General features: G+C 38.4%; 1 protein-coding gene across 1 annotated transcript in view; it reads right to left on the bottom strand.

Annotated features, from left to right (window-relative positions):
• The window catches only part of LOC113237675 (transmembrane protein 132B), a 96,495-nt gene that overhangs the window by 1,490 nt on the left and 67,013 nt on the right, over nucleotides 1–27,992 (bottom strand). The window contains exons 2-20 of the mRNA XM_026474284.1: nucleotides 26,434–27,268; nucleotides 23,376–23,522; nucleotides 21,926–22,193; nucleotides 13,643–13,786; nucleotides 13,057–13,231; nucleotides 12,503–12,651; nucleotides 7,603–7,804; nucleotides 6,786–6,958; nucleotides 6,542–6,710; nucleotides 4,905–5,159; nucleotides 4,592–4,729; nucleotides 4,249–4,289; nucleotides 3,934–4,138; nucleotides 2,934–3,225; nucleotides 2,588–2,693; nucleotides 2,370–2,491; nucleotides 1,987–2,279; nucleotides 683–775; nucleotides 435–598 (exon numbers count right to left, since the gene is read on the bottom strand). Of these exons, the coding sequence (XP_026330069.1) occupies nucleotides 435–598; nucleotides 683–775; nucleotides 1,987–2,279; nucleotides 2,370–2,491; nucleotides 2,588–2,693; nucleotides 2,934–3,225; nucleotides 3,934–4,138; nucleotides 4,249–4,289; nucleotides 4,592–4,729; nucleotides 4,905–5,159; nucleotides 6,542–6,710; nucleotides 6,786–6,958; nucleotides 7,603–7,804; nucleotides 12,503–12,651; nucleotides 13,057–13,231; nucleotides 13,643–13,786; nucleotides 21,926–22,193; nucleotides 23,376–23,522; nucleotides 26,434–27,268 (3,971 nt within the window). The remainder of the gene's footprint in view (nucleotides 1–434; nucleotides 599–682; nucleotides 776–1,986; nucleotides 2,280–2,369; nucleotides 2,492–2,587; nucleotides 2,694–2,933; nucleotides 3,226–3,933; nucleotides 4,139–4,248; nucleotides 4,290–4,591; nucleotides 4,730–4,904; nucleotides 5,160–6,541; nucleotides 6,711–6,785; nucleotides 6,959–7,602; nucleotides 7,805–12,502; nucleotides 12,652–13,056; nucleotides 13,232–13,642; nucleotides 13,787–21,925; nucleotides 22,194–23,375; nucleotides 23,523–26,433; nucleotides 27,269–27,992) is intronic.

Below are 27,992 nucleotides of genomic sequence, written 5' to 3' on the forward strand. Positions count from 1 at the left end.
TTCTACGGATCTATTATATTAGTGAAGACACAGCTGCCATCTAGCTTTCTAAATTCAATGGAAAACAGGAAATGACTAATGACAGTTCATCATGAGAATAGTGAAAAGTGAAAACAGTAAAGTGTACAGAGTAAAGTGTTAAAATTTTAAATAGCTACGGGCTGTGGCATGATGACATTCTTACAGAGTGATTAAGAATTGTAGTGTTTATTGGCATCATTTGTATACTCGTATAAAATGTAAGTATTCTTATAAAATGTTAAGCTAAACTTCTAAACGCGTCAAAACGTAGCTCTATTTATTCATAAGAGATACATTGGACATCGAGATGAGTATGTGTGCCGTGACGTGCCGCGGCCGGTGTCGTCGGGTATCGACGCAAGTGACACAGCAACATCTACTCTAGAAGCGTGGGACGGTGTGGCTGTTTATACCTTGAGGTTGTGGAAATAGTGCATGATCTGGTCGTAGTCCATGTGTAAGTCGTCGAGGCCGAGTGCCTCGGGCCCAGACTCTCCCTCAGTCCCGGTTGCACTTCGGGAATACATCGGGTTACCTACAATTGTGGCGCGCTTAACCTCCGGCGAACTGCTACCTGCTACGATCACACGTTTGCCGATAAGTGTCTATTTACAAATAGCAGATAAGAAATGAATACCGTAGGTACTTAGATGAGTTTTACCTTTATTTGGGTTAGAAGCTTCGACGAAATCCGGTTTGGCGTTGTTTGATTCTTTGGATCGGTTCTTGTGTCTCATTTGTACATCAGGCATGCCTGTAACAAGTGTTGGTAAATAGGAAGTTATAACAATACAACAAAGACAAAAAGTAATAAAAAAATTAAAAAGCTAAGACGAATACATAATAAAAATTTAATAAAAAAAAAAAGATAGATTAGATACCAGCCCGTTACACCAAGTACCAAGCACAAAAAAAAAAGATTTCTTATACAAAAAGACAATCTTATACAAAAACCTAATAAAACTTAAATAAAATTTTTAAAAAATAATTAAAATTTTAGTTATAAAATAAAATTTAATAAAACCTAATAAAAACCTAAAAAAATTAAGGAAATTAAAAATTGATAATTAAAAGGTTCAAAATTAATTTTTTTAGTTTGTAGCGTGCAGTTTACAATATAAAATAAAAAGTAAGATAGTTAAGTTATTAATAAAATAGTAGTAACATAAAATGCAAGACGATTTAGTTTCTATGTCTAGCCAGTATTTATGGAACTGCCTACTGCAGTGGCAACAACCGCCAAAAGTGCGTCCTCTGCTAAAAACAGGCGATAGATCCTACTACTTTTTAAACACCTTGGCACTGCAATGTCTTGACAATTTCAGCATGACGAAAAAAAATCAACATTGCACGGTACTCAAAAGGGTCCTCTTATGTATTTTGTCACACAGTTGACATGTGTAGAGGCATTTGCACAAAACTTTCAATAACATAACTTGGATACCATGCGAGTACTTTGTAAATTTTATTAGCACTATTGTAACTTAATTTTTATGTAACTACTCAGTAGCAATAGTGTGATCCTCTCCGGTACTTTGCCCGATTTAAACACCACTGGCATTCTTTTGGTGTTGTAATTCATTACATTGGTAAGGGCAAAGTTGATGGCCTATTGTCGGCGCAACTCTCACCATAGAAGGGCTTAGAAGCGCCATGTCGAATGATTACAAGTACATAATTTGAACGTGATATTCGACGCAGATATAATGCCATTCAGATCCCTCGATCATATCAATGGCGTAGAGATTGAAAAAGTTCGGAGAGGTAAGGCCATCCTGACGTACGTCACACTTAAATAGAGTGTTCGGGGTAGAGGCGTCGTCCCATCTCACACTGCTTTTCTGATTCCCGTATTAGTATTCAACAGACCGTTAAAATGCTACGATATCTCGGCAGCATCAAGTTTTGACCATAGTGTGTGTAATGGACAAGATGAAAAGCAAACAATTTACTAGCAATATATACCTATTCCAGAGTCGTGCATGTAGTCCGGGCTTTGCGGTTTCGCGAAGGTCCGTCGGGAGTCATCGGTGCCTCTGTTGAGGCCTATTATCTCCCGATAGTCCTTATTCTCCATGATGAGAGGTGCATCATTGTCGAATTCGAAGAGTCGTGCGCAGTCCTCCTTGTTAGTAAGTTTCTCTACGGGGTTGTCTTCTAAGTCACTACGGTGCAGAATCGGGTTTGAATCGCGACGGTAATCTTTCATGTCTCGGCTTGATACGTATGGGGACTCGGTTTTGTTTAAATCAATAATTCTGAAAAACGATAAAGATTTAATACGACAATTAGGCACTTTAATTTTTTCAGTAAATATTTGAGGAAATGGGAATAAGATGGAAAGTTACCGGTCCGAGCGACGGGCATTTTCTGGTGATCTTTTGGAAAAATCGTGCTCGCGGTCATGCTTCTTGTGGTGACTCCGGGAGTGGCTCCGTCTAGTGGGAGGCATGACGGCCTCTGGCAAAATCTGGACAAAATTGCAGTTTTTTTCAGTAGAAAACATTTTGTTCCATAATTATGGTACATTTATTTAATCTCACCGTACATTGTTAGGTTTACTTACTTTGTTTGGATTTCGTGGTGGGATAGGAATTTGAGGTTGTGGGGCCGAAGGGTTGCGATGTGGAGGTACAGGGGGTCGGTAGTCATCTTGGCCGTTGGACTCCGTCCTAAAGACCGAAAGGTGTAAATTATACCTTACAAACAATTATCATTGTAATTGGTAGACGCAGAAACATTCTGAAAAGGTCATCATTTTGTACGAGAGTAGGTGATTTATTTGAATTAGGTATTATTTTAAAATTATAATTTTAAGTTTTATGTAATTGGTAGAATTACACTTTTACATATGAGAGCTGTTAGAAATTGCTTTTAATTTACATTCATATTGTAAACCGTTAGTTACTTACTGCCAATTTCCATCTCCTGGATGCTGGCGCGTGTGTCGTGGCAATTTCTTGCTGTATGTAGTAGTATCGATTACACATCTGTCGTTTTGCGACGGCAGTTCGATCGAATTGGGGTTGTCAAAACTTGTCACCATTACATTTCCGTTGTCGCGGATCGCGTCCTCAGGGTCGACGTAGTTGTAATTGAGAGGATTGGCCGTGATTCTCATCTCGTTGCCGTTGTCGGGTTGCGTCGAGTTGCGATTGGTTAATGCTGCGTGGCGGTTGCCGTTCTTTTCTATTGTCGCCCGACCTGAAAGAAACGGTTAAAACGTACTTGTAGCCCTATTTATATACGTAAGTACATTTATTGTGTTAATACGTGTCATAGAGTTCAAAGTATAGTGGGCAAAGGGGGCAAAGGCAAAATAAAGTGTTAATTAATAATTTTTTTTTATAAATTCAATTGACGGGACGAATAAGTCTTGTGCCTGATGGTAAGCTACACGCCTGTACATAACAGTTACAGTGCCACTCATAGCTTTAAATTGCAAAGATCTGAGGAGCACTACCACTGCGCCCGTCACCCTGACACATAAGTTGACAAGTCCCATGTGCCTGTAATTTCACCAGCACCCTTACTCTTCAAAACCGGAACACACTAATGCTCACATTACTGCTTGGCGGCAGAATAGGTTTAAAAAAACGCACACACTCAATATAGCCCCGCAATAGGGAAACCCTGTGTCGCGTGTGTCATGGACACACACATCGACAACCACAAATTACACCCAAACTCACGAGATAAATAAGTGTAGAAGAGAAATAAGTGTAGACCATACAAATATTTCTCCCGGCCCGGGAATCGAACCTCTAACCTTATGGGACCTCTGCGTGGCAGTCCGACATGGTAACCGTTCGGCCACGGAGGCGGATAAGATGGCAGCACTACCCTGGACGAACTCTTTCACAAGGAGCTCTATTGCTACTAACCATTGTTATTAGCAAACGTCTGTCTTACCTAGCCAAACCCAATCGTGTGCATTGGTAGTAGATTCCTTGTTCGGTTTCTCCCTGGCGAGGCCAAGGGTGGTCCCAACTAGGCCGGCTACTTGCAACCGGCCACCCTCCACCACACTCGGCATAAGCCTACCTGCGGCGACGCCACCCTCCGTTCGCATTGGCTTCATTCTAGCAGCGTATACTACGCAAGATACCACGAATACCTGTAATATTGGGAAATAAATTTTAAACACTGTAAACAGATCAGGTAAAAAATATTGTTATTCATTAGTCATTACTTAAGTACCTATTTAAAGTAGCATATTCTACTTACCATGATGGCAAAGCAGAAGGCTCCCAGTAAAACGTACATTCCTGCAACAAGAATATTTAAGTTTTGTCGGCATAGCGGTTTGCTAGAAGACGTTGGTTGGTTGGTTGGTTGGTCAGCCGGATCGAAGGAATTTTTTTAAATGTTTCTTTTCTGACTGTTCGATCTTTGTATTAAAAATTATAACGAACTAGTACCTAGAGTAATTTCACATAAAAAATAATTGAATATCAATTCAATAAAAAAACTAAAGAAATGCAAAGGTACAAAATGTACAAACTTGAACTTTAGAATGCATCTGAATCTGGTACGTGGCAGTTCTGAGATATTAATAAGAAATACAAACCGATTTCAACAGTCGAAATACTATTAGCGTGCGCAGGCACGTGCCGGTTGTGTGACTGTATGCTCTTGAAGATGGACCCATACTGTTGCGCTTGCACCGTCGGCTCATGGTTGTTCTCGTCCTTCATTGGCGAGAATACTACAAAACAAAGTAGAAATAATTTATTTTCAATAATTCGTAGTAGCTAGCTTCACCTGGTTAGTTTCCATGAGTAGTTTTATAGTAGTATAAAGGTGGTAGAAATACTGTTCTTTCCTCGTGAGAAATTATTATACTTGCATTGTTTACTTTTATTTTTGGTTTCAGTACTTACTTTTATAGATATCACTATGTATCTGTCCTCTAGCCATAATATCATCATTCTGTGGTGTATCTGGTCGTTGTGGGGCGTCACCTCCGCTGAAGTCCACATCTACACTTGCAGCCGCAGTCGCTAAGGCTCCAGGAATATTCTTGATGTTAGCTGGGGTCTTCGCATCGCCTTTGCCGGGTAGAGCTACGCGCCGCAGAGGTCCAGAACGACATTGCTCAGGCGTTAGTAATGTTACACGCAGAAGTTCTCCACTGCCTGCAAGTCGAAAGGTTGATAGAATGTCTACCAAGAAATTTACTGGTCACTATGATCCTTTTCAAATAAGTAGTTACTAGCTATAATATAATAATAATCTTTATTGTTCTCTCACAAAGTCTTACAATATACAGTATTCACGTATCTAAATAATGTTACATCATTAGTCCGTACTAGGAGACCTGTATTACAGATCACCAGCCCCTCCACACTCCGGACCAAAGTAAGTATATTTTTGAACTTAGATAACTATAATCTTAGTGAACAGTACTAGACTTAGGCGTGAGGTGAATGTGTGTGTGTGTGTTGTTAGTGTGCGCGCGTGCGTGCGTGCGGGTGTGCGTGAATGTGTGCGCGCGTGCCTGTGCCTGTGTGTGTGTGTGTGTGTGTGTGTGCGTGTGTGCGTGTGTATTCGCGTGTGTGTGCGCGTGCGCGTGTAGGTGTGCGTGTGCGTATGCGTGTGCTTGGGCTTGGGCGTGGGCGTGTGCGTGTGCGTGTGTGTGTGTGTGTGTGTGTGTGTGTGTGTGTAAACTTTTCTGCGGAATTAGCCATAAAGAAAGAATACAGTATTTAATTTGATACTAATAATAATTTTAAGTTCGAACAATTAAGAGATTTTCAGTTTCAACGTAGTTTAGATTTTTAAGATAATTAGTGACAACTCTTATGCATTTTAATTTTTTATATAATTGATATTCAATTATTTTTTGTGAAATGACTCCACTAGTTTGTTATAATTATAAGATCAAACACTCAGAAAAATTCCTTCGATCCGGCCGGATTCGAACCGACGTCTTCTAGCTTACCGTGCCAGACGCTATACCAACTAAGCCACGGAACGAACCAGCGGACCTCACGAATTTTTCTATGTGCTTGCGTCGTGTATTTGGTTTGGTGTATTTGGTTTGGTGTATTTGGTTTTTCAATTACTTTTTAGTCGTAGCGCCATCTATGAGAAATCTATGAAAGCTTTATCACCCAGATAGTACCTTTACAGCTACCAGTCCTGGCGGATCGAAGGAAATTTTTCTGAGTGTTCGATCTTTGTATTAATAATTATAACTCTTTTGCAGTTGAGTTTTGTGAGTGGATAGATTTCCTTCTCTTATTTATTTTATTATACAAGTACGTAGCTACTATATGTATGTACGTAAGTAGCTATAATATTAATGTAGTAAGGTATAATGCAAATAATAATACTAACTAACACACTTATAGCCCCGCACTAGGGAAACCCTGTATCGCGGGTGCTATGGGCACACACACATAGACAAAGACCTAGTCCTAAGTACCCAGGTCTTTTGATTTTGTAAATTTTTGACTTGTTGTAGTTTTATGAAACAGACCAAGTTCCTAATAAGATATGAACTTAATAAACGTACCTTCACCAACGGCAATAACCCTTGGGTGTTTAGAGGCCAGCATTGGAGCAAACGCGACTACTTCAGGATCAAGGCTTTCCACTACCAAGTAATAATCCGACACGTCTACGTCCCGCAGTGCTGTGCGACTCCCATCTGAGAACTCCATGTCTATATCTAGGAGACCCTCCTGCAAATAAAATAATTCTTAGTACGTACGTAGCTTGTATAGGTGTATGATGTATACCAATAGCAAAATTCTGACCTGGTATTGCGCCGTAAGTCGTCTGGTGACAGTGGTTTCGGACACGTATCCATTCTCAATTGCTGAGTCAGGAGAAATATTCAACTGCAGACCAGAGATGACGCGCACCAACAAACGGGAAATTGACACTTTGTCGTTCACCACACGAACCTCCCGAAGCCCGATCACCCGACCTAAAGATAACAAGAAAAATATGTTTTGATCACATTTGATTTATTAATATAATAATAATAACGCACACACTCAATATAGCCCCGCACTAGGGAAACCCTGTGTCGCGGGTGCCATGGGCGCACTCATAGACATCCACAAATTACACTCAAACTCACGAGAGAAATAAATGCGGTAGCCATACAAATATTTCTCTCAGCCCGGGAATCGAACCTGGTACCTCTGCGTGGCAGTCCGACATGGTAACCTTTCGGCCACGGAGGCAGCAAATTATTATGTATATTATCAAGAATCTACTTTGACGGGGCGTTTCAAACAATGTTGGACATTAAAGACTTTAGCAAGCATTTGTCAGATTAAATAGCTTACCACAGATCAGTCAACAATTAATTGATGCTTTTCTTAAATAAATAGGGAAATTAATCTAAAACCGAGAAACGAATTATGAAAATGAGAGTTTTTGAAATATATTATGAGTTTTACGTGTACGTTAAGGTACAAGAGAGCAATCTTGAGCGATTACAAGTTTACCTATTTGGGCAGAGGATTTTTAGGTCCTTTTCGTAAAAGCGCCGAAGATTTCTTGCTGATCCGAGATAATCTGTTGTGCAAATAAAGGTGGCCTTTAATACATTATATTGCTTACCGGTTATAGGAGACAAGACTTGTACTTCAGTTCTACCGGTGGTTCTGCCTTGGAGCACTCGTCCGCGCAGCGAAGCGATTCGAGGGTCGGACACACGCATTAGCGATAGTACTAGCTCAGTTACTTTGAGCCAAGTTCTTCTAGAGACGAAGTATGATACGCGCCCTGAGTCATGATCTTTGGCCAAGAAACGGGCGTAAACCTGTCAAAAGTACAACACAACATAAACACAATAAGAGTATAAAGTATTTCTTAACCTTCTTCTCTTTGAGTTTCAATTCTAATTAGTAATGTTTATCGAGGTATGTATGTGAGAGTCAGAATGGCGGGTGTATCTTAACGAATCCTGACAAATTTAGTACGTTCGAGGTCAATAATTTGATCTGAAGATAATTGAGCCAATTAATGTTAGACATTTATTCAAAGAGTAGGTACTGTAGTACAGGCAGTTTAGGTTTTCTATTTACAATTGTAAGAATAATAGAGTGTTGATATCAAACAGACATCTAGGAGTTCTGGACAATGCACAGACCACATAAAGGACAAAGCTTTGAAATTGTATATACGTATAAAGTTATAATTATGATATAATCGTTGTTTATATTTATAAAGTAACTCTCGCTACGCAAGCCCAAGCTACGTTCCCATGCTTTAAGTGGTGGAGATCGCCTTACAAGTGTACGATCGCCTTACGTGGAAATTCCAATGTGGACAAATTTTATATGATTTTGCGAAAAATCTCTCAAGAGAGGAAATGGAAAACATATATAAGGTCGTAATTTTGATTTATATTAGTTATTTTATTGTTTTATTTCTTGTGCAAGTGAAAAGAGTAAGAAAGTTTATGCATCGTATGGCGGCGCAAAAATTTACGGGGTTGAATGACGTTGACGAATTTATAAATCAGTTTGAGACGATCAGCGTATTGAATAATTGGTCAGATGGGCAGAAGAGATACGTGTTAGCATTGTATTTGGAGGGGCCAGCTCTACAATGGTACGAAACGTATCTTGCGTCATACGCGACGTATGGTATAATTGCACAAAAGCTTAAGGAGGAATTTCCCTTGCAAATAGACTATGCCCGAGAGTTTTATTACAGGCGACAGGGGCCTAACAAAGTTATTTTTATAGTTTAGATAAGTTAGCGACGAAAGCGAAGATTCATGATGATGAGATGTTCAGTTTATTAGACATTTCTTGAAGTCTTTGATACCCAGTTTTCAATGAATGCTGACTAGTAATTTGTATTTGCCGAAAGAGGAGTTGAGAAAAACAATTATGCAAGTAAGTAGAAGGACTTATATTTAATCACGGTTACGATGTGGATTGACAAAATATTGGATTGCCAGTATATTTTCATAAGGAGCAATCTCACTGTTGGCAAACACAGGGTGACTCTACACCGATAATTGGACCCGAGTCTAAACAGTCGGAATATCAAGTGCCACAGGCACTAATCGTGCAACAGGATACGCCACGTCAAGTGTATTCACGGGCACATAGCAGTGGATCCTCGTCGGGATCTCCTCAACGTCGATGTGAGCAAAGCGCGGCTAAACATTTAGGAAATTTGTATACAATTGATAGTTTTAGTGTAGATAGACCTTTTATATCTGTTTTTATTAATATTGTAAGGTGCAAGGCGTTGGTGGATACTAGTGCTCGTTGTTTTGCATAAAGGTTACATTTGCAGATTGATGATACTCCGAGTTTTCCATTGCGTGCAGTGGGCGGAATGCCAATAAAAGTGCAGGCGTTCACCAAAGTGTCGTTGACAATTAATGGAAATAAATACCTATCGAGGTTGCTTGTTGAGCAAGGTGATGAGGAATTTCTTATCCTCGGCCAGGATATTTTAAAGGAATATAATTTCAAGTTTGACAACTTGAAAAAAAAATTTAAAATTGAGAATAAAATTTCTTCTAAGTCCATGACAGATATCGGGTCAAAGAAAGAAAACTCTTCTATCGGGCCGGTATCAAAGACGACCTGATAACTTGGCGGTAAAGAACTCAGAATATATGCATACATTCTGCACGGTTATCGGAAATAAAGAAAAAAGTTGACTTAATTGGCAAGACGGGTCAATGGCGTCAAAAGGGTAATTCCTTAGAAAAATTTTGTAATATGTTTTGCCGAAAGTGCGTAGTTCGTATGAAAATAAAATTACGCCTGAGATATATAAGTCGGAAAATGGTAATTTTAAACGTGGTTGTGTTGCGGAAAATTTACGGGACAATTTTTGGAAACGAGCAGCCTTGATTAGTTCGCTCAAAGAGCAGATAGGAAGTACACGGTCAGAACAGGAGCGGAATTTTGATAAACAAGATAGAGTTGCTTTGTTGTCCAGGAGACATGATGATATATGTATATTTCTGTTTGTATTTGTACTGAATAAACGTGTTATCTATCTATCTATATGCGGAAGTTAGGTTAACTATATCTACTCCTAGTTTGGTAGACAGGATCTCTGGTAGGCAGGATCTGGTGCATGTGAATAGGTTGAAAAGGTTCTATAGTCGATAGTTTAATGATTTTCAGTTTCTAGTAGGTAATAGGTTGTTTATATTTTATTGTTAAATGTTTGTTAATCTTTTGTGTTTGTTTTTCATATGGAGCCATGACGACGGTGTATCTTGAGGATTATTTTGATAGAAGTTTTTATTTTCCGGCGAATGGAGACATGAAAGGACAGGAGGAGGAGATGGACTACCGACTTGGATGAATATAACTTAATTTTTATTTTTTATTTTATGGATATATTATCCTGTGTATGTGCATGGTTGTTGGTCATTCGTCCAGATGAACAGGAACTGTCTGCATTCAAGGGAAAATATATTCGTTTAATTATTAGGAATCCTCCATATGATATATCGCCATATCATATTGGTGTTAGAAAATGTTGTTGTTAGGATAATTATTGTAGTTGTAATTTGTCTGTTATTTTAATTTGTTCAAACAAAGTAAGAAAGTTTGGTGGAACGTGGATAGCTGCAGGACGAGGACTAAGGCAGCTGGGAAGTCAATATTGATGTTCCCCAGTGGACGCCTGATGGGTACTCAAGCCTGTGATGTCGTCGTAACAGCGTGCACGATGAGGATTGTTATTTGTTTGGAATTATATAAAGATTCTGGTAGGATTTAGGTTAGGTAGGAAGCTTGAATAAAGAATTGAGGTTTTATAGCTAGGATACCTAAATAGCTAGAATAGCTAATAAATATATTTAGATTGTTTGATTAGGAGGTGGTCATAGTCTGTCCTTTTAGATAGGTTTTTGACAGATTAAAGCCACAGCCTTCTCGGTGGTTTTGTTTGTTAGTAAGTGATAGCTTTCGAGCAGTGTGTGGCTAGCCTATTATAAACGCTGATCACATATGTATGTTGCCTATCATAGGTAGGGCACTAGCTAGGGATGTTCATCCCTTCAGTTGTGAGGAAGAGGGATGGAGTACAGGCACCTTAGGTTTTGTATTTAGAATTGTAAGAATAATAGAGTGTTGATGTCAAACAGATATCTAGGAGTTCTGGACAAAGCTTTGAAATTGATTATACGTATAAAGTTATAATTATAATCTAATCGTCATTTATAAAGTACCTTAAGCTACGTTCCCACGTTATTGTACCTACACGTTTCAGAGGTATTGAAATTTAGTTGATACATACATTGGATACAAAATGTACGGAGGAATATTATAATCAATGTTCGACTTACAATAAGGGAAACACTTATCGACGCGGAATCTAGTAAAAGGCTCGAGGCGAGCATGTTGTACCACACTTGTCGTGTTAAGCTGATTTGTCGTGGACGCGACCGTTCGGATGCCGCCGTTAAGCCATCTTCTCGGTCGAGGGGTATGAAATGTGGCGTTCACAAGCTCATACTGTTCAGGCGTCGATGCAGCCGCCGTCGATCAACTGTCGTTGACTGCGTACGGACGTGATCGGAAATTCGCAAACAGATTTGTTGCCGACCCGTGTCGGGACGCGTCGTATCTACGAGCTGATGCGAATTTCATAATATCTTTTTCGCTCTTGTTGCATGTACAGGGTCAAGATCACGTCACGCTTGACACTAAAGGTTAAAATTCAACTATATGCCGCTTGTGATAAGAACGGTCCAAAGTCCAAAGTGTCAAGCTTGATGTGCTCTTGACTGTACAATAAAGCTTTTCTGACCTGCTTAATGCGATTCCGTGTCGACAAGTGTGGTGACTCCCTCAATACAGATATCTATGCACCAAGACAACAAGTAGGTATACAGAAGTAGTAGTATTATTGTTGGTATTGTTAAAACCACTACTCTGAATGTTATTTCAGTATCTTAAAAAGCTAAATAGTTATTAATCATCGTTGATTCAATAACAGTAATCAATTTTCGTAGAAGGCTTCAATTTCACGTAAACAGCAATTGCAAACAAAACTGAAAACAGTCGACGAATGATTTCTTTTAACAGCGCTCATATTTCACGCTCAGATTTATTACCTTTCCGTGTTGAAACGAGAATACCAATGAAAGCTACACAACTTTGTCGGCCAACTTTTCTCTGCCCGCAACTTTGGTCCTCATTATAAGTTGGTAGTCGATGGTCGTTAGGTCATTACAGATGACATGACGGCTCGGGTTATCCACACAACTTTTTAGCTTTTCCGCATGTCTCAACACTCCGGGAAACTTTTCGACAACTCATTTTCAGCGGTTAGTATTTAATGTTGGAAGGAAACATTAAGATTTATTGTGTTGGGGGTAACAAAGTGCGTACCTATTGTGCATTGTAGTAGTGCGTTTTGTGTAAGAGGAAATGTTAGTCACCGCAAGTTTAAAGCATTATGGATTGATTTCGAGTACAAAAAGGAAAGTTCAATAAGAATAGGTATGTAAGAAAGTACCCTTTAGTACCTCAACATTGCTTTGCTGATATCTCAGGCGACAAGAGCGTTGATCCGTTAAGGCGTTGGTGGCATCCGGCCTGGCGCCACCCCAGCCCCGAGCCGATAGAGACCGCTTCATCCTGTCCTTTGTGCTGGCGTCATCTGACACTTTCCACCCTACAAAATGAGGCATAAATTATGTAAAAAAAAATACAGACATGCAAGTTCATGTACGTAGCAATGATAAATAAGAATGTTTAACTGGAAAAATTAGGTTATTTAGTGCCTAAGTGAAATTTTTTATGAAGACAGGTATTCAAATTTTGCGTTAAGGCATTCAAAAGTTAACGGTTAACTTTTATGAAATACTTACCTATTAACACTTGTTGTTTTATCATCAATTTCAACAAGACACATTTCATGAACGGAAATTTTAAACTTTATGTATATTCGTTCCTCAAATTAAATCCTTCAAATTCCGGAAATTCAGCATTAAAATGTATGAAGTAAACAGAAAGTTTACAAAAAGTCTAAAAGTTAGGTACTTTAAAAGGCTCAGGAAATACATTAGCCTGCTCATACCTTTGATTTGTGAGAGACGGTTGTCGTCAACGTCAATTTCAAGGGGGTATTCCGGCATCCAGACGGTGAAGCGAGCCAGACCAGTGTATGTCCCGTACTTAACGATCACGGAGGCATTAGAAGAGCCGCGGATCTCGGACCCATCCACATACACTGAACTGCATGATGAAGAGACCTGGAAATTACAGATGTGTATTATTGCGTCCATTACCTTCTATTATTACACTTGGTGACTTGCCAAATTGTGGCGGTTTGAGTTGCGAAAATGCTGTTCCGGGGTTCAGTTTATACTTAGCTATCCCTACAAATATGTACGGAACTTAAAAGCGATGAGTTGAGTTTTTTGCTGTAGACAGCCTTTGGAATTCACCATCAGTTGGTCAGATTTTCGGATAATTCCTTTTCTTTAGCTCTCTCTCGCCCTTAATCCACGACAGGCCCATCCACCGTTATATTTGAAGAGGGTTACTTTCTATACATCAATGTCCCGGCCGTGAACTTTATTGCAAATATCAGACCAGCGAGCGTAAAGCGTTATTGTAAGTAAGTGTACCTACCGCATAGAAAATCTGTCATATCAACTTACTTTGAGCACACTCTCATCTTCCGAATGACAGGAGCTCTGCAAGGTGACGTCAGCGACTTGACCTGCTTGTGAGACGATCAAAACCTTCATGGCTTGAGAGACCTGCCTGCCAGTCAACACTGCTGTGTTCAGCACCTCCCAGTTCTAAGCAACAATAAAAATCGCGTTGCCATAATACGTCCTATAGATTTATATTAGCACCTATATTAATTATGCCAAAAAGGTGCACTAGTTCAAACATCCATGAACCCTTTTCATATTCGTAATTAAAGTCTTACATTACATATACTGGTAACTTCCTGAAGTATTATAATCTTATTATTATTATTTTATTTTTATAGAAATAAGTGCAAAGAATACTTAAATATAGGCTGCCAACCGTGTAACAAAAACCAACCAGTTTTAGTTTGTTTGATTATTCACCATCTATGTAAGCAATAAATTTCATATAAAGACAAACAAGAATGAAACATAATAATGTTATTTATCGTGTTATTATAGTTAATTCTTATCGTTTATAACAATTGTAAACAAAGCTCTATATACAATAAAATGTAAAAAAACGTGTACCGAACTCATAAGCGGTGTATTACCACGGAATTATTATTAATATTATTGACATTTAGTTTGCCATTAGCCTGGGGATGGAACTTGGTTACCTGACATAGAGGTTTTCCAGAGATCAGCCTCCACAACCAGATTATCATTGGTTTAGTTATTTAAGAAAATACTGTTTTAATTTATGTATAATGTTGCATTCAGTAGTTCATTTATTAATTTAGGTACTTCATATTGTAATAAAGTTTCCAAGGACATAACTAAGTTTGGTATTTTCAATGTACATAATTACTTATTTATGGAGCATTCGCCATTGAGCCGTAAACAGGTAGCAAATAATTACTAATTAATATCTGTAAAAACGGTAACTACAAAAATCCATCACTTTTTTATTTTTTCAATGTTATTTTTGACGCCCTTTTTGTATTTATTAGTGGCATTTAGACGGGAATCAAATAATGAAATCAGCGTTTTTCAACAATGTATTTAGAAGATACCTAACATTACGTCACTTAAGTATACTACTTAAGTGCCATTTTTAGCTTGCCAATGGCGATCATTCTCCCATTTTGCCACTGTATACGTTATTTGTGAAAATGACATTCCAATGTTCCCAATAACGCACGAAAGCGTTTTCGTCAGCGTATCGTGATAGAAATCACTTCGACATGATGATGGCCTTAGGGGTTGTGGACTTATATAAATAAATATAAGACCACAATCTCTTTTCGGTTCGGTAGCAATGAAACATTAATTAAATAGTAACTTAATTTTTTCAAGGTATATAATAGGGGTTAAAGTATGAAATTGCCGATTTGTACTGAAAATCTAAATTGTTTATTTTTTAAATTTTTAACAAATTTATTTAATCAAAATAGTTGCCATTATTATCTATACATTGCTGCCATCTAATGGGAAGGTTATTAATGCCTTTGCGATAGAACTCCGACGATCTAGACTGCACAAACTGTGTGAAAGCATTTTGTACTGCCTCCTGGGAAGAAAACTTCTTGTCACGTAGATAATTGTCCAAATCACGAAAAAAATGGTAGTCCGTTGGAGCAAGGTCTGGTGAATACGGAGGATGACGAATGATTTCTAACTGCAGTTCCTGAAGGGTCAAAATGGTTTCTCGTGCTGTGTGAGGTCTCGCGTTGTCGTGGAGCAATAATGGTGAAGATCGATTCATGAGTCGGGGCTGTTAGTGTACTGCTAGTTTTGTCAACATGGTTCGGAGTTCGGCACAATAGATATCTGCCGTTATTGCTTGACCAGATCGGAGAAAACTATAGTGAATAACACCATGCTGAGACCACCAAACAGTTACCATTACCTTTTTATTGGTAAGTTTTGCTTTAGGACACTGTTGTGGCATTTGACCTGGGGTCAGCCATTGCATTTTTCTTTTCCGGTTATCATAAAGAATCCACTTTTCATCACATGTTACAATTCGATCCAATATTCCTTCATTTCTGTACCGGTTCAACAAGGCAACACAAGTTTCAACACGCGTTTCTTTCTGCAGATCAGTCAAATCATGAGGCACCCATTTTTCGTATTTTTTTATTTTATTGATTTGACGCAAGTGAGTCAATATTGTGGGTAAGGTAACGTTAAACCATGCCGCTAATTCCTGGGTAGTTTGACTAGGATCGGCTTCCACTATCTCTCTTAATTCATCGTTATTCTGTGTGGGCGGTCTTCCTCGTGGCTCGTTCTTTAAGTCGAAATTTCCATCACAAAAGCGTTTAAACCAAAATCGCACGGTGCGTTCATTAGTAGACCCCTCTCCAAACGCAGCATTGATATTGCGGGCTGTTTCTGCCGCGTTAGTTCCGCGTCGGAACTCGTATTCAAAAATCACTCGAATTTTCGCAGTATCCATCTTTCTTGTCTAAATTGAATAACAAAAACAATTGAAAGTCGATATTAAAATGTTTCAAATTTCTCTCTATTTTAATTGAATTGAAATTTTAATTGAAATTTAATCTTTATTTTAATTGAATTTATTTTTATTAATTTTTTGTTGTTTTGTTTGAAATTTATGCATGTCAAATAAACCTATTTTATTTTATTTTATTTTTTTATCTCGGTTGTGGCATTAACTGAGCCTTGATCCTTTTGCGTACGGCACAGTCGCACACATGACAGTAATTCAAATTGTGTTTTGACTGTTTAAAATTTGATATGTTTGGTACGTAGTTTTTTTCAATTTTATTTTTGCTTTATCTTCCTTTCTGTGTATTTGGTTTCTGGTATTGTAATAAATGGTTTCTATTTTATTCATTTCTAATTGTTCTCTAACATTTTTCACAACAGTTTTTCATGCAAAGAAATTATAGCACATTATTTTAATGAACTAATTATTTATGTATGATATGACAAAGAATAGAGGCAACAAATGGGCACAGAGAGATAACTTGTCGACCTGCATAATGTACAAGTCAGTCAGTACAAGATCGCTAAACTCATTAACGGCATACAAGGGGCGTACAATATGCAGTGAGTGCTCCTCTTCATCATTCACGTTGTTGCCTAATTACTTTAATCATCGAGGTACTAGGAGCCGGGTACGGCAGCTCCGAGGAGAATAGTCATGTCTTACAATACAGAGACGTAGGCAGGGTTTGGCAAATAGTTGGACAGCTAGAAACTACGTTGGTCGTGTATCTCATGTACACATAGATATGTTAAATTGAAACAGTTGCCTAGGTAGATTCTGAATATGAGTAGGTAGACTAGTAGTAACAAAAAATGTTAATATTTATTTTATTTAATATCACGATGTTTTCGCTTGCACAAAAAATACACAAAAAATATATGAACAATATTTTTTGTGTAAGTACTCCACTATTTATGTTGTTTTTTTGGTACAAAGATCGAATAAAAACAAAGAAAAATTCCTTACATCCGGCTAAACTCGAATTAGCGACCTCGCCATACAACCAACTGAGCTACGGAACGAGTCAGCCGACCTTGCGAATTTCTCTATGTGCCAGTTGTAGACCTTTGTTTTTGGTTTTTAATATCTTTTTTGCCGTAGCGCCACTTGTGAGAAATCTATGAAAATTTTTCTTTACTCAGTAACGTACCTTAACAGGTACCAGAATGTTTTACGCGATATCCGATCAGCCGCTGCCATAGTCACAGAGAAGTTAGTAAGCAGCTCAGTTGGGTATGCCCCAGCGAGGTTGCTGATTCTATCCTAGCCGGATCGAAATATTTTTTCTTTGTTTGTTCGATCTTTGTATTAATTATAAGAAATATTAACGTTTTGTATATAAGCAAGAAATTCAACAGACGTATTTAATATGTCCTTCTGGTGGAGTTAATGGAGCCGCAAAACCTTCTATTTGCCGTAGCAAGAGACTTTTATATTATACTGCTCAACATCTGGTTACTCAAATTATTCTACCAAGACACCGAAAATTTACTAAAAATAATAGGTTACACACACACACAATCACATTTCACATTTATACCTTTGGTTTAAAATGTTTCTGCACCTATCACGGCATACTCGTGTTTTATATTTTAATAAATTTTTAATAATAATTTGTGGTAATACTTTTAATTAATTAATTCGCACCACCCGTTGTTACTTGCCGAATCGTAATAAATCGTAACCCTCTTTGTAATACCTAGTTCCCATGATACTGGGTTTCCCTAGTGTGGTAGCCACTGGTAATTTATGCCTTCTGAATGACTGTCCTTAGCGTAACTTTGGATGTTGACCTTATCATATATATGTGAAGTGCACTATAAGTTTCCGGAATGAATAAAAAAAAATACTATAAATGGTCAGAAATGAATTTATTGTTTCTCAAAATATTCTTCGTTAGCGTTAATGCTCTTTTTCATACGAATGAACCAATTTTGAAAACATTTATGCCACTCCTCCGTGACAATCTCTGAAGCATATTTTTCATACTCTTCGACAGCCTCTTCAGGTGATAAAATTCGTTGACCGCGAAACTGGTTCTTAATTTTTGGAAATAAATAAAAGTCACAAGATGCCAGGTCGGGACTGTACGCGGGATGGTTCATAAGGTTAACGTAGTTCACCTTCAAAAATTCATTTGCCTGTCTGGCCGTGTGAGAACTGGCATTATCGTGGTGCAAGATGATACGGTTTACGGTTATTTTTACGGAGTTTGTCAATAACTTCCGGCAAACAAATGGTCGTGTACCAATCACTATTCACGGTACAACGATTCTCCAAAGCAACAGTAGCCACATGACCAGTTTTATTCAAATAATCTCAGTACAGACTACTAAAAAAACCGACCTCAAAAGTACGTAGAATTACAACTATTTGCCAAGTTTTATTGAAATATCTCCTAGAAATATCGCCACTATACACTTGACACAGGAAACAATAAAAATCGGTTCTCACTACTCAAAGTATATTGAGAGAAAAATGCCTTGAATTGGTGAATAGCAAAACCAACCATTAAAATAATTGCTCCTTAAGTAAAATTTAGGCGCTATTTATAAAAATGAATTTTCATGCGTGTTCAGCCACCCTTAGAGGTGGATGATTTTCTTCAAAATGAAATAGGATCACTATGGAGGTACCCTCTTTCCAACAAAAAAAGAATCATGAAAATCGGTTCACAAATACCGGAGTTATTGTGTAACATACATACAAAAAAAAAACACATTTGAGAACCTCATCCTTTTTTTGAAGTCGGTTAAAAAGAAGTAATCATCCGTTTAGAGGCACTTTGTACCCGCGCCACTTTGGTTGGTTTCGGCTCATCTCGAAAGACCTCGATTCTCTATGCTCCATTGCCGCTTTGTTTTGGGATCGTAACTATAAATCCATGTTTCGTCACTTGTTACCATGTCCCACACCAAATTTAACGCCACTTCGTTGAAACTAGTAAGCATGGCATTGCACCAACTGACGCGATGCGCTTTTTACGATGATTTGTATTTCACTCATACCTATGCCTAAAGATGCCCGAATCTCATGGTATGTCACATGCCTGTCTGTTTTGATCATACGGCGCACAACATCGATATTTTTGTTGTTCACACCAGTGGACGGGCGACCATCACGAAATTCGTAACCGAGATTCACACGACCGCGTTTGAATTATGTAAACTAGTTATGAATAGTCGTCTTGCATGGTGCTTTATCGCCAAAAGCAGTTTGAAGCCGAGCGAAGCTCTGCTGAGCTGTTAAATTACACTTAAAGTCGTAGAAAATCATACTACGAAAATTTTCACAAGTTAAATCCATGGTGATGTAGACAACCAATTTCTAAAATGACGCCACAATGTAAAAACAAGTGACAGTCAGATGAAACAAACTGTATTCCACAGCCAATGAGTTCTACTTTCAAATGTTGTATTTACTTTTTAAATATTGTTTTTGTTAGTGGCCAGTTCCGGAAACTTATAGTGCGCGCTATGTAATAAATAAAGATATTTGTATTTTATTATACGATATTGCTTCTATGCGAAAATAGTTGTCACGTATTTTAATACAACTTTCTGTGACTTCACCATAAACTATTGTCCTAATTGCATCTCTGGGCGTCCTCGACCTACACCGCCCTGGGCGCGGTTAATAGCTCTATACTAATACGAGATAAACTAATTATTTTATAAGTATAATGCCCACCACAGTGTTATGTCAAAGACTATGTATGGCTTCACCATAGTGTAATAATTAGGCTGTAGCCAAACTATACCATTCATGAACTCAGTGTTATATTACCTGTAAGTAGTATGCAGGGTTGTTTTTAAAATATTAAACATTCTTCCAGGATTAGATTACAAAACTAGATGACAAAACATGATAAATGTACCAAAAATAAGCTTTTAAGTTTTTTTTACTATCTGACACTTATATTATCGAGGTTTTTTGTGAAATAACTCAACTAGTTTTATTATGATTATTATAATATAAAGATGGAACATACAGCAAAATTTTTGAAGTTGAAGGTTTTACAAAAATCTCTCACTAGATGTCGTTTGCGTCGACGAATGCTGAAAGCCAGTAGAAAGATCATAACAAAAACACATAGGAGACTTTTGACAGCTTGGCCTGTGGCTCAGTTGCTAAGAGCAATGCTACGGTGCTGCATGGTCGTGGGTTCATGTCCCACCGGGTGGAAGAAATATTTCTGTGTGTTCGATCTTTGTATTAATTATCATATCTGACTTATTAGTTGGTAGTAAGTTCGAACGTGCAAGCGTCCTCTCCGACAACTCCCGCGTTTTGCACACAGTTATCACCGTAAAGAGCGATCTATTTAAATATTTTTATTTTTGTATGAAAGTAAAATCTGACTAATTATTAAAAGTCATGGAACACAAGTTGTTGTTAATGATGTTTATAATATAGTCCTGTGAGATTGTTAGTATTTTACGAATGATATATAGGCATATGCCGAGTAAAGTTGTATGGTTTGAAAGGACGTCTAACAAAATTAAGCATGAAAGGAGTTATAATATAACGTACATCAGTACTTTATAATCTTTTATTTAAAAAATAATCATATTATGTAAGCAAATATTCTTCGACCAAGTGACACTCACAAAGAGCACAGAACGGTTGGTACCGTACCATAGTGTAATGTATTCTAAAATGGCAATTATTTTGAAGAGTATAAACTGTATTTTTAACTGCAATAAACAACTTAGGGAGGCTAGATTAGATTTAATCAAAATTGACGTTGGGAGTTGAACTTTCGTATTTTTATGTTGTATTTGATAAGAATAAAACTTATTATAAAATGTAGCACAAACAATATGTAATTCACAATACTCCATACAACAATCGGTGTTGGTATGGGCGAGGCCCATTCAAAATAATTCCAATGTTGACTCAGGCACGTTATCCAAATTAAAATGAGTTTAATAAAGTCTCTGTGTCCGCATATTCTCCGATGACATCGTTGTTCATTATCATTTCATAAATGTTTTCATTTCGTTATATCACTAAGCCACACACAAATCTCTTGCTTTTAGTCTAACATAATTAAACAACGAGATAAACCAGATATAAAAGTATACTGCAGGCTAATTCTACCCACTATCTTCTATGATAACGACCAACAAAATCATGTTAGATCCTAGGATACCGTAGTAATACCTCATCGTATCATTATTTATTCATTATCATTAGTACGCAATTAAATGTTAACACCACCTTATTACAATAATGTTAAAAAGAAAAATTCTACAGAAGACCTTTTAAAATGGCTGGGTTATTTCATAAAACCATAATTTCTATGCATTCTTTTTACACTTTTCGGACTTGATTCTCTTTTTCACGGTCCGCAGTCACAGGTAACTACAGGTCGCATCGGGTGAGTCGTAAAACCCTTAAAAGTTAATGAAGATATCGTTATAGCAATAAAAGGAGCTCCCTCTGTTCCATTAATTACCATCGAAATACCTTGCGGTTAATTTATCGCCGCGATCGAGGTCTCTATAAATTGTTAATTTCGGACACTGTGATAATGTGGCCGGAATTATTGAGTGGGCTTCGTTTGTCATTGTAAGTATCTCTATTTCCAATATGAACGCGCGCAAATTCTAAAATGAAAATTGGTACAATACTTCTAGATTGTTCGAATTAAAATGAAACTACTGCCTACTGCAATGATATCTGTGTACTAGCGTAGCCTACAGCTGATATTGTGGTCCATAATTTTTATCAATGTCATTGCCTTTATTATGTAAAATAATTATTAAAGAAATCCTTACCTTTGAAATTGGCAACACGGCTTGAATGTCATCTTTTTCAATATCAAGTCGTGTATTGACTCTATGTTCATGAGGAGGTTCTTCAGTAGTGGCTGTAGTGGAAGCGCCGGCAGATAACTTGGTCGACCAACTTAACCGTGCAGTTCCTCGACCGGACTCGCCTTCTGATCCCTCGGCATCACTTTCTCCTTCAGCGCCAACTTCCACCAGCCAAGTGAGGACCTCCTCCCAGCCTGGTCCACCAGCGCCACTATCTTCTTCTCCTTGGCTGTGTAGGAAGCAGTCAAGCATTAGGTGTGACTAAAATGGCAGCTATTTCTAAGGAACTTATGAATAAGTGCCTTTAAAATAAAAGTTCTTGTATTGTCCTGCAGGAAGTAAGCATATATAGCCCGCGAACGCACCGCTGTAGTCGTGAGCGAAATTGCGAACAAATCCACAACGGAAATGAGAGCGTGGCTTTAGTTCATTACTCCCACAATGAATACAAAATGTGTTTTTATTTTTCACCAATCCTTCTTTATGACTAACAAATACGTATTTGTCACAAATAAAACTCGTTCTCAAGGTTTTTTATTCCAGACAAATACTCCCTAGTTGATTACATAACGTAATTTGCAGAGCCGTTCTATTGGTTTGGCATTCCAGAGCGGAATGGAAGTTCGTTTGGTGGAGCAGCCAACCCACTTATTGACAATGGTGTCGTGAAACGCGAATGGTCTCGAAGGTGAGCTTTAAGAAAATAGTAATGAAATGAAGCTGTGAAATCCGGGCTGCATTGGCCCGTGGGAGTGGACTGTGTTAGGTACTATTACAGGAGCTATGCTATGAAATCCTACTTCTTTCGTTGGCTATTTGTGAGAAATTAATTTTCTTTAAATCCTGTCATAACGTGGTTATCATTATGTAAATATTAAGAATAATCTAAGTAGAAATGTACGTTTGTGACGATGTGACCTCCTTCCATAGTAATCCCACCTTTTTATCACCTTTTCTATGGGTACTGGCCACTGTTTTCAAATTTGAGTCGTTCTTTAATTCCTTTGCCTCGTCATTCTCATTTTGTTTTGTTCCGTCGTCACTCTCTGCTCAATGGCTGAAGCGAGCAGTGCTGCTCGTCTAATTTGGATCCTTTTACCAGTTCCCAACCTAAATCATGTGCCAATTTTAATACCAATCTAACCTAGTAATATTGTATAGCTCGGCCCTTTCGGGGTAAGTTCGTCTCACGTTTTTAGTACTTAAGTAGGGAGTGTTTTGTTGCGTTGTACCTGTTTTTATACCCTTTTCTCGTTACAGCCTTTCTTTTGTCTTTCGACTTTACTTATGAAATAAATTATGTGGACCGGATTATTCTATTTTATAGCCGTGAGCCTGGTCACGGCACATTCGCGGTTTACAACCTCTTCACTGGCCCCCGAACAGGGCTTTAAATGGAAAATGCACTCACGATTCGATCCCATCATCATCTCGTAGCGGTTGTTCGAGACGCGTCGCTGTAACAGTGGCGGCACGTGCTTTTACTTCAGTGGTGACTGCCCAGCGCGAATTGGCTGCACTCACGCTCACTAACCGCAACCCTGATTTCACCTTCATTCTGGGAAAATAATTTTTGTTATAAGAGGACATGAAAAAAAATTGATTTTCTTTATATTATATATGCTAACTAAAGAAAAATAATATTTTTTTTTATAATGCCAAGTGACGGGACGAACAAGCCATGGCCTGGTGGTAAGCGACACACGTATCTGTAAGTACCACTCAGAGCTTTAAATCGCAAAGACTTTAGGGACACTGCCACTGCGCCCGTCAACCTGAGACATAAGTTGACCAGTCCATATGCCTGTAATTTCACCAGCACCCTTACCCTTTAAAACCGGAACACAGTAATGCTCATATTACTGCTTGGCGGCAAAAATGGGTGTACTTCCCTGGACGAACTCTTTCACAAGAAGCTCTACTGCTACTAAAATATATTTTTGTTTATTTTATTTGTAAGATAATTTGGAGAAGCTGTAGGTATTTTCATAGGTAATACGCAGTCATTTTTGAAGTTGAGCATATTTCGCACCGCTCATGGAAGAATGGCATAAGTAAAATTACGTTAGATGAACTAACTGATTTTATGACCATTGTAATTACTGAAATGCATAGAATAAGAAGTGCTCTTGCAGAATTATTCTAATTTAACCAGTTTTATCACAGTTTGCCAGACTTTTGCTTTTAGAACTTTAGCATATCATCGTAAAGTAGGAGGAATTAGGTACAAAATTTACATGAAAAGCTAAGCCAAAGTGGTTATAAATTTCCATTTAGGCGCATGCAACGTTATTCCCACGTGCCTTGCCGCCCATAACTCAAAAGTAGGAACAGATACGTAGATGAAGTTTGTGAGCAGGTGGCGTACAGAGTGCCTACAAGTTTCTTTTCCTTATGTGATTGTACAAATATTTGAATCCAACTCAACACTATCAGACACGATATTACGATATAATAAGAAATTAATAAATATTTCTGGAACTTTTGACTTTGTTACGAGCTTTAATGAACTCAAGTTTGTAAATTAAATTTTGTTGATGGACAAAATAGGTAAGATAAATCAAATAAGGAATCAGATAGAGTTTAAAAAGGTTCACGCCGCTACCACAGAAACGGGTAATAAAATTTATGATTTACGTAACTCACAATACTATGTGCACTATGTATGAAGCAACGTTACTAAATTTCCTTCGTGTTATTTGATTTTATATTGCAGCTTGTGTTACAGTAGTAAATCCCAAGTAAATTACTGGGCCAACGGTTGTGTAGGGTGCAGACTGTTGCAAACTGTTGGCTGCACCTACGCGCCCGTAACTTCGGCTGCGTTGAACGTGCCGCCCGGCAAGCTTAGGTATGGGAAATATTGTACCTACAAGGCTGCTAACAGACTGCGTGTTTCCAGTTAATGCGTGAAGTCGTAATCAACTTCACGTATTTTTTTGTACCTCATTATATGAGTAATAAATACACACACACACACACACACACACACACACACACACACACACTCACACACACACACGCGCGCGCACGCGAACACGCACTCACACACACACACACACACACACACACACACACACACACAAATCACACTCACACACAAAAATCACACACGCACACACACACACGCGCGCGCGCACGCACACACACATACATAAAGTAACCTATTGATTTTTTTTTCTTCTCTCTTATTTTGTATTGTTTTTTTTTTTCGTTAATATTTGCACCTTTTACTTTTTTGCACCGTTTATTGGTTGTTTATGTTTTCGCTTAACATGTTATTTATGTCAAAAAGTGTCATTGTGGCAATAAAGGATATTTGTATTTGTATTATCTGCAAACATGCAGTCAATCTGTTAGCAGCCTAAGAATAGTTCACTTGAGGCGTTTGTGTCGTCAGCAGATGAAAAAATACATGAACAATTTATGTATAGTTGTATGATCCCGCAAACCGTATATTCGCAAAAAGAAATAGTATTGTAGAGTCCAATGATCAACAGGTTTTTTTTAGTAGTTTACTTTTTTAATGAAATTCGAACTAAGAATACTATATAAATGTTTCGTTGTAATGTGCCTATTGCTGCACGCATCTGCCCTAACTTTTCCTTAGAGCCTCTCTCTGTCGTTACTTGATGGGAAAATATTTTAAACATTTGAATAATTGTTTTTTTGCAATTACTAATTTTAAAGTTACCTACTAGTTTCATTTTCTGTAGTTTGAATAGATTGCTTGTCTCTCTAGTGTGTACAAGTCTGGAATACGCTATTCAAACTTGAAAGTTTACTATATTTATTTTAGTCTAGTTGACACAGTTCTTGAAAAGTTTTAAATGGTGCATTGGACCCGAGAGCATCCGTCTGCGGCATCAACCACAGTTTGTAGCTTCTGAGCGGGTAGTGCACTCTACAGGCGCCTGCCTCATTTCCAGCCGGTTGTTAAAACTTGTCGAGCTGTTTCAAGAACCATTATCTGCTTTCCGCATCAATTTTATTTCTACATCTCGTTTTAAATTGTGGGCAACTAGCTTGTAATTGCTTGGAATAATCACTACCCACGCAAAGTAGTCATTTGTCAAATCACATGCAGTTGAACGATACAGGCTAGTGTAGTAAGTACCTAAATATAAATGTGCATACGACAGAAAGAGAGGCATAAATGAGTCACGACGCCGCCGTCATCGTTATCGAGAAGCGTGTGGTAATAGGGAGGGCCGACAGTTGTGGGAATAAGCTATGTCAGACTCAGGACCCGACTCCACTTGGGTGACCGCATGTCATTTACGATTGCTCGATTCATTAACATGTCACCACATGTCTGTTGTTTCTAATTACGTTACGAATAATAAAAATAATACATATACTACACCACACAGTTCTACAATCTCTACTGTAAATAATCTCTTTTAAAATTTTTAATATTATGTTAAAACATCTTCTTTGTGTATTGACTCTGTATGTAATGTACTCACCTGATAACCAGGTGTCCAATAGCATGGCTGGCATCTCGACGAACAACAAACGGCAGATGCAATCTTGAATGTGGGTATAATGGGGCTCGGGGCAAAAGAAGCGCGGCATCATCTCCGGCGCGCGCCTCACGGTACCCGGCTCGTGCTCCTGCGAGCATAACAGTGCCAAGTGGCCACGCAGGTTGAACTGATACTCTGCCACATGCATTCTCTCCACTTTCTACACTACTAGCTTCTGCAGCACTGTATGCCAATCGTAAAGTTCTCGGTGGGCGCTTTCCTTTACCATCTGCTGGCCACCACGGCGCTGGAATGGTGAGCTCCGCCAAACAGGCCCCTTCCTCGCCTTCTGGTCCACACGTTGCAGTTAATGTTCGTGTGCCAAGAGTGGCGTGCAAAGTGATGCAAACTCGTCTCGGCCTGGCAGCCGCACGACGCGCGCCTCCTTCGCCACCAGTGTGAAAAAGCACACGTAACACCGGTGTGTCGCGTGGAAGTTCTCGAAAAACAAGATGAGCAGACACATCTAGGCGGTGTGCGGTTGCATCCTGTAATTCCTGTAGCGTAGCATTTCTTCGTGGTGGTTCTAATGGATCGGGAACAGCGTATCGTGCTGGTACTGTCTGTTTAGTGGAGAAAGGCCCGTAAGTCGCACGAACTGAAGCCGGCGCGGAGCCTTGCAAGACGGTAAATCGATCCAGGGACAGGAGAGCGCCAGGTAGTGCTGTGCCCATAGGCTCCGGAGGAGGGCCGGCGCCATTCCATCTCGCTGTGTGCTTGAGGAAGAATCCGCTGTCTTTGTTCTCGAAGTGGACTTCGACAGCAAAAACAGTTCCTGTAATAAAAAAGGCAATTAAGAACAACAATACGCTATTATTTATTTAAAACTATCATAACATGTGGAAAATGTTAAATGGATATTTTATTTTGGTATTTCAGTAGAGATAAAAGGGCGCCGAAATGGAAAGGTCTGGCAATGTTCCAAATACATTCATGTCCTGCAGCGAGCTGTCAGATCGTCTTTACTTGATGTTTACAAACACTTATATATTTTTTTAAATAAATCTAAATGGTTTTTTCAGAACTTCGACAAACTCGGTTATGGTTATAATAAGAAGTAAATTACTATATTATGTAGTTAAGTAAATATCAAGCATAGGATATTGTGATGTAGGAACTTAGAGACGTCCTTATTCGAGGTATTTTAATGACGGATGGGTCGTCTCGTCAAGTCATGCTCTGGCGGGCACTTCGCAGCCCTGTCACTCTTTCCATTTATACGCGTACTAGAGCCCAGTTTGTGTCACCTTTCCATTTATATGTGAGCTCTTGGAATTCATTATTTATAATGGATATGTTTGTCAGCGGTTGCATTGTCGCACTCATAGTAGTTCTTTATTAAGTTCGTTTTAGATTGAGGGCAATGAAGTTTGACAAAATTTGCATAGTTATGAAATAGTATTCTGAACAAAATCAGAACGTGCTCGTGTTTGCAATTGCAAACACAACTGTAAAATTGGTAAATAAGCATTAAACCTGAATTTCGCACGGAAAGCAAG

The sequence above is a fragment of the Hyposmocoma kahamanoa genome, unplaced genomic scaffold (genome assembly GCF_003589595.1).
Source record: "Hyposmocoma kahamanoa isolate Upper Pololo Valley unplaced genomic scaffold, ASM358959v1 93, whole genome shotgun sequence".
Lineage (NCBI taxonomy): Eukaryota > Metazoa > Arthropoda > Insecta > Lepidoptera > Cosmopterigidae > Hyposmocoma > Hyposmocoma kahamanoa.